Source organism: Anser cygnoides, chromosome 7, assembly GCF_040182565.1.
Source record: "Anser cygnoides isolate HZ-2024a breed goose chromosome 7, Taihu_goose_T2T_genome, whole genome shotgun sequence".
Lineage (NCBI taxonomy): Eukaryota > Metazoa > Chordata > Aves > Anseriformes > Anatidae > Anser > Anser cygnoides.
In genome coordinates, this window is record NC_089879.1 from 1,630,001 (window position 1) to 1,637,500 (window position 7,500).

General features: G+C 39.3%; 1 protein-coding gene and 1 long non-coding RNA gene across 15 annotated transcripts in view; one reads left to right on the forward strand and one right to left on the reverse strand.

Moving 5' to 3' along the window:
• EBF3 (EBF transcription factor 3) overlaps positions 1 to 7,500 on the forward strand; it is a 120,353-nt gene that overhangs the window by 70,027 nt on the left and 42,826 nt on the right. For 9 of the 14 annotated variants that reach the window (XM_067000913.1, XM_067000898.1, XM_067000903.1 and 6 more), the window contains exons 7-8: positions 3,268 to 3,349; positions 6,346 to 6,490. In XM_067000913.1, the coding sequence (XP_066857014.1) occupies positions 3,268 to 3,349; positions 6,346 to 6,490 (227 nt within the window). The remainder of the gene's footprint in view (positions 1 to 3,267; positions 3,350 to 6,345; positions 6,491 to 7,500) is intronic. The other 5 variants (XM_067000901.1, XM_067000905.1, XM_067000902.1 and 2 more) reach the window with 1 other exon arrangement.
• Positions 559 to 1,723, reverse strand: LOC106039007 (uncharacterized). The gene is made up of 3 exons (XR_001208957.3): positions 1,670 to 1,723; positions 1,124 to 1,334; positions 559 to 648 (listed from the first exon to the last, which is right to left on the reverse strand). It is a non-coding gene; the product is annotated as an uncharacterized lncRNA (long non-coding RNA).

A 7,500-nucleotide genomic window follows, 5' to 3' on the forward strand; every position in this document is an offset into this window, starting at 1 on the left:
CGGATGGCAGATGGGCGTTGAGAGGCATTGTGAGCTAAGTGTATAGGTGAGGTGAGTTAATAAAAGATGTAAATTTTATCTTAAAATAGTGAAGTCTTGTGGTAGGCAATACATTTTAATTAAGGTGGTGGCAGTCTTTTTCTAGCAGCGTGAAAAAAATTGGAGAAAAGAAACATCACAAAGACTGCATTTTTCTCCAGATCAGTATTTTAGGAACAGCTTAGTATGTTTAGGAAAGCTGTACCACAAAACTGTATTTATTACAAAGACTACATTTGTGGATACTACACAAAATATAGCACGGAGAGGCAAACCGAGAAAGGCTTGCCTTCCTGTTCTGTTACGGCAGCAAGGCTTGAGATATGACCAAGCTGAATTCAAATCCAGCTTCTTACTTCTTAAAGTGTGGCAGAGCGCTTGTCTCAAGGATGCAGGACTCGCTGAGGACAGGATCTGGTCCTGCCCTCTGCTGTAGGGATCCGTTCATGGTATCCATCACTCTTGTCGGTTGCCTGAGAGGAAAAATCAACCCAGTTTTCTTTCCCTGGCCAGCTTTGAGAAATGCCCTGCCTGGGAACACAGGTTTTAAACTTATGCTGTCTTCCTCTGAAAATGTTGTCTTGAAGCTGCCTGTGCTCCACAACCTTGCTGAAAAAAAACAGATTGAAAAACAAAACAAAACAAAAACAATAAAAACCTGTGTATCAAAGAATGCAGAAGAGCTGGAACATGATTGCTGTTTGTATTCACCCCAATGTTATGGCTTTGGTATTTAACTCAGTGCTCAGGTTCATCCTGGTAAAGATGTTTAATTCCAACAAGTGTTTTTTTTTTTTTTTTTTTTTTCCCACCAAATAATTGAGCAAATACCAGTTGCAGTTGATGCTTAGTGAAAGAGTGCTTAATGGCCCCTTTTTCTGACAGGATTTGAGCTCTCTGTGTAGGAACAATTCATCATGAATGCTTCAAGTTAAAAAAAATCCGCAAGGAATAATACTTAGCATTCCCCGTGCACAATTCATTTGAGAATTTCAGAGCAATTTACAAACATTAGCTCAATAAGCCTCACAACACCCATTTGAGATCAGAAAAAAAAAAAAAAAAAAGATAAGATGCTCCTCACCAGTGTGACTGCGGCACAGGGCATCGGTGAGGCTGAAGGCTCTCCCCAGTGCGTGGTGGGCGCTGACTGGTGGGAGAGCCAGTGTCAGGGCCTGAGCCACTCCGCCACAAGTGGTAGAAGACGTGAAAGAAAGAGTGAAGATAAGACAGAAATGCCATTATGCTTAGGCAATCCTCAGCTGATGAGTTAGTCTCTGGAGATCACAAGTATCCTTAAAAAAAAAAAAAAAAAAAAGAAAAAAAAAAAAGAACCCAAGGCAGATAAAATTAAGAGGAGGGTGTGAAACAAAAATACAGTTTTGTGGAAAGGCTGAAACTCTCAATGGCATTCCTGCAGTGGTGTCCAGAAAACCTGAGTTCAAGTGAGCCTCCAAGCTAGGAGATCATGTCAGCCACCATGGAAATCCAGCTCTCTTCCAGCTGAACATCTGAAGCCCCTTTACAGATTCTGAGATAGCTGAACTGATGTCACTGATTAATTTATACACAATAGAAATAAAACTAGTAATTTCCCACACAATATAAATAAAACTGGTAATTTCCCTACTTGGCCTGATGGGTATGAGGGATCACTCCTTTAATATTGGTATCCCATATCATTAGTAGGGTCCTGCTCAAGTTTTAACTTAAAAAGAAGAGCTGTGATTGAAAGCACCTGTTTGTAGCCATTTGTGATGCTCTTGCCCAGGCCCTCCCAAAATCTGAGCGAGAGCACAGCGTGGCACAGCTGTGGTCAGACCTGTGCTCAGCTGCAGTTGGGCTGTGCTGGGTACCGAAGAATTTCTCGGCTTACCTCCTGCCTGGAATATTATTTGCACACGAAAATTTCTGCAAAGTGTTTACAGCTAGAATAGTCACAGTCACTTGTAAAGATTGGCGTGAATAAATAATAATTGCTCATGTACTAAATGTAAAAGCTCTGCCTAACCTTGCTAGTCAAAATGCATAAAGTTAGACGGCATAAGCTGATGGGCTGGTGCCTCTGAGAAGCTCTGGGTGAGGAGTCCTGAGCCTTGGTTGTCACTGGCTGTCAGTCATGAGCTGAAAACAAGCTCCTCAGAACATTTTTTTTTTTTTTAAATTTTTAAATGTGAAAATATAGCTACATAAAGAGAAGGGGAGGTGTTAGACCGTGAGCATCCTTTGGTGCTAGGACAGGAATAGGAGGCGTCCCCCGATCTGGCACAGCCTGCTTGCAAGCCATAGTGCAGTTACAAAATTGTTCCTTGCTTCTCAAAGCAATTCTTCAAAACGAGTAGTGAAGGAAAGAGGAGGAGCCACCATCCCATACCAAGGAACTCACCACCCAGTGCAGGAGGGCAGCACAACAGAGTCTGCACCCTTTCAAGCTTTTCCCCTTCTCATAAGTGCTTTCTGAGTTGCCATCAGGTGGTATTGCTACAAAATGGTTTACTGGGAGATGCCTTGGTGGTACAGTTTCGTCCTGAATAATTACTACTTGCCTCTCAGCAAAAACAAGCTGGATTTCTCTCCTCAGGTAGAGTGACTCCATATAGCTAAAGGCTGGCAAGGTTGGAGAGGTTGTAAGACAGGGTCTAAGCCTCCACATTCCTTTCCTTTTAAAAATCCCTGAGGAAAATGGGGCCTTTCTGGTGGCCAGATCCATGCCTGAGCCTTACTGGAGTTAGCAGGGTTGGATTGAGTCCCTTTGCATAGCTAGAAATGCCAAATCGGAGGAGGCAAAGCCAAGAGCTTTTCGAAAGATTGACCACTCATTACCTAGGAATTTTTTCACATAGAAGTCACTACTGCTAATACAAGTTGTGGAAAAAAAAAACTATGAAAAAAAATAGAGAGAAATTTTAATCTGGTGTAAGTCATTACCTTTGAAGTCAATGAGTCATTGAAATCAACTTTCCCACACCGAGCTGAGGATGTGGCCTGGAGTCAATACATTTGTAGTTGTTGAAAAATTAAAAATATAAATTTGCTTTTCCCTGGCAATAATGTTCTGTTTATGACAGAGATCTTATACTTTAAAATAAGTTCATTAACTAATAAGAAAGTAATATTTCACTATGAGTATTCTTTTGGGTATAACTATTTATGATTAAATTTTATTTTTTTTTTAATTGGATTTACAATTTGATGAATCTAATAGATTTCAATTTTGTATTTTTATAGATTCTTTCTAAAGTTTTTCCTCAAGTGCAATCAGAACTGTTTGAAGAATGCAGGCAACCCGCGAGACATGCGAAGATTCCAGGTACAGATATCTCCTGAAAGTAAACCATATATGAAAGATACTCAGATTTTCAAACTGCTTGAACTTTTTTTCCCGTGAAGATCTGGTATCAGTGCTTTTACTTAGTGTAGTTTCAGTGCTACAGCCCTTTAAGAAACTCTGTCGGTGTTTTATATTTTCCCCAGTGATTTAAATGCCTGTTCTTGGGCCTTGACCAGTTCTGCAGTGGGCTGTTATGGATTGCTGTGAAGCAAGCGGGCCTCTTCTCTGAAAGTATTTCCATAGTTTTCCTTCATACTAACACCTCACATCGTGGTGTGGAGTGAGCTGAGACCTGTAGAAGTTTTACACGTGTAAACTGAGTAAACAGACATTAGAAATTCAACTGTGGAACAGGGTGAAATTTGGATCTCACTCGGTAGTTTTTCCTCCTGCATTTACAACTTGTAAATCCAACAGTGGTCGTACAACCCACATATTTTTATTTGAATTGTTTTAGAAAATATTTAATACTTCACTTTCTCCTTACAGCTTTTGAAATACCCTGTGGTGAATCATAACACTACAGAGAGACATCTGACGTGGTGGACAAATGATTTCCTCCGTATTTGGGGTCATTTGAAATGCTTGATAAGAAATATATGCTTTTAATTTCAAAATATTTCAAAATAATTCATATTTGTCAGTAATAATAAACTAGTATTGAGATGTTCAAAACTTTCTGATTTTTGAGGGGAATAACTTGTGGTTAAACTTGATAGCAAAACATGTGACATCTGTTTTCATGCACAGCCAACCAACCGGTGAAGCCAGAACACTTGAGCCAGCCAACAGAAAAGATCTGTAGCTGGAAAAAATATTTCTTCAAAACAATTGAGCCAAGCTTCCATTTTTCATGCATCTCAGCTTCACGTGGCATTGGTGATATTGATCCATCTGAACAGAACAGAAGGTCAAACCTGGAATGAGTGGAAATGTCCTCTTTGTCTCACCGATGACTAAATGAAGCATCAGTCATGAGTGATCATGTGGTCGACAATGGAGCCAGTAGACACTAGAAAGACTTTCCTGGGTCTCTTTAGCTAATCTCCCTGCCTCTCAGAAGGTTTAACTGGACTTAACAGTATGTCAGATCTTGAACAATATTTTTAACTGGTTTCACTATCTCAGCACCTTTCTTTAGGTGCGCTGCAGGAATAAGCCAATATAACAAAACCTAGCATGTCTTTCTTTTGCTGAACTACAGTATTTTCCCTTGGTGACTGACCTATATATACATGACAGAACAAAAATAGTTGTCATTTTTATATACACCTTTCTCTGTCTTCTTAATATACTGTGTTCTAGGCACCAAATCCAGAAATCTTTTCTAAAAATCACACCTGTATGTTTTGCAATATTTTTTTTAAATCTGCAAATCTCATTAAAAGTGAGAGCAGATAGCCCAGTGGCCTGGCCGTAGCTCTGTGGCTTAGGTGAGTGTGCAACCTCAGCACTCTCCTAAGTGGATGTTGACAGGAGTGAAAGTGTCCACTTCTGGGACAAGAAAGATAGGGGAGCACAGCAGACTTGCAGAAAACTGCCCTCAGGCTGTTCTAAAGGGTAACGCAGATGGCTGTCTCAAAGGAGGCAGAGTACGCAGAAAAGGTGCTGTGATAGCTGAAAGCTAATTATGGGTTGTGAATAAGAAGCAGGATCAGAGGTGATCCCAAACACAGAAACAGATGAAAATTGTCTTCTGATGCCTTGGACTAGCTCAGTGGAAAAGGAGAATAGTTTTTCCCCTTCGTTTTTTGCTCATTATGTGTTTGGGTATAGGAGCTGGTGTGAGAACCCCCAGAAAACTTTTTGTTGCATCCAAAAGTAAAATAAGCAGAAGACGAAAGCTAAAATTTGTACTAGCCTTTGCCACAATCACTAGTGTGGTTGTTAAGGCCTAACACACTCTAATTTAGCCACTGGCTTTACGGACTCTACTGATGCTAAACCACAAAGAAAATGCTACACTGATTACTTCGTTTAACAAATCTGGAACCCCCACCACAGGGTCCATGCTGGAATATTTAAATAAGACGTAAAAGTCTGTCTGGGATAATAACTACCAACCTATGAAGCTATGTCACACAGAGACACATGCACATCTCTCAATTTCCTCTTTGGCTTGTGGCCATGGAATATCATTTCCGGAATGAGTTTCACAAATCCATTGTGTAGGTGTTTTTATCGGGAAGGTTGTGCATTTTGCATATGTTCCTTTTCCATTTTCTACTAAGAAGCAGCTGGAAGCCAAAGAAGGCCCTATCCATCATCTCTTCTATGGCCGGACTCTGAACCTGGACACAAGAATAGGAGCCTTTCACTCAAAAATAAAGGAGGAAATTCCATTGACATACCAGGGTCAATCACCATCCAAATGAACTTGAGAAGGGATACTTTTCATGGATTGAAAACACTTTCACTATTCATATTCAACTCAGTCTTTTCAGATGCAAAAAAGTTCATTATCAGACATTAAATGTAATTGTAAAACTGACCTGGAGATCATTTACTGAAGAAAAAATGGGAGTTACGATGGTTCCTGATTTATTAAGCTTTTTTTATTTGGAATCCTCACAACCCTTCATTTGAAGACAGTCTCAAGTGAACAAATTTTAATTAGATAAACTATCTAATCAATATATCAACAGATCAATCAAAACAGCAGCTTTTAAAATGAGTGGCTAGAGGGGTGTTTCTGAAACTAATGGCTAGAAGAATATTTCCCTGAATTGAATTCATTTGTTAGCATAATAGGAGATTAAACTCTAATTAGTGTAGCAGGTTCTGAAGAGAAACAATTGTGAGTTAAAAATCGCCAGTGTTAGCCACATAAACAAAGATGTATTCATAGTTGTCATTCACTTTGCTGAAAGTGAAAAGTAACAGACTGTGATGTTGATTGTCTTAAAAGATCTATTTTTGCATCTATGCTCCTGAAACTAGGCAGGTTTCTTTAAATTTTTTTCTTTCTTTTTTAGGTTGTTGTATCAACAACAGTCAATGTGGATGGCCACGTTCTGGCTGTCTCAGACAACATGTTTGTACACAACAATTCCAAACATGGAAGGCGGGCTCGCCGCCTTGACCCCTCAGAAGGTACGGCTCCTTCTTATCTGGAAAATGGTAGGCACACATTTACATGTCTTTTTTTTATTTGCGATGCTTTTTTTTTGCACCATATTTTATGTTGATACACCACTACATTTACTTTTCCATATTTTCTTCTCTCATCAATCAAACCACCCATTAAAAAAGTCCATTAGTATTTCTCAGCTCTTGTCAACCAGAATACAGCCGCTTTTGAATTTGCTAATTTGCTTCTGAATTCTCTCTTTATTTAATACTTACAGTTTTGCAGTCACAACCAATTTTTCATCTTTCTTTTTTTTTTTTTTTTTCAGCCTTGTTTTGCTTGCAGCTTTTTCTCGCTATTTAATTTGACTTGATTTTATTTTGGCTTGTCATATTCCTTGATCCAGAGGTACAGTCTCAGGTTATGTATGCAAGTTTAAGTGGATGGTAAAAACATGACCAAATCTGTAAAGAATTTACTGTGAGGTCAATTTCCTGTTGCTGGGCCTTACTGCTGCAGATTACAGCAGTGGGGTTTTTGTATGAGAAAACCAGCATAAAATGTTTTTCTTCAGACTGATTCAATGTGATTGACTTCTTGCCTGAACTGCTAAAAGAAGATAGTCTGAGATGAAGAAGAGAATGGAAAGTATCTCTGAAAATCCAGAATGCTGAAACAGTCTTTCTGGAGCCCATCAGTCTCTGAGTCATTCTCACACAACTGCAGCTGCGCTCATACGCGTGCACATATCTTTATTCTCCCACAGAGTACAAAATAATTATTTAGATTTAAATATTGCTTTGTTTGCACTGCAAAATACACCATCGTAAAGACACAAAACTCTTGGGTAATCTGCTTTTCAGTAAAACGAAATTCATAGAGGTCAAACATTTTGAATCCTCGAGAGTTAGAGTTTTCCGAAGCACTGGCATTCGGAGTGCCCCAAGACTGGCTAGCTGCGTGGGCAGTCCCAGCACATCCATTTCCATGGGACCCCTCTTGTGAGTTGTTACTAACGTATCGACAGGATCATGGCTTTTTACACTAATAAAATTAATTA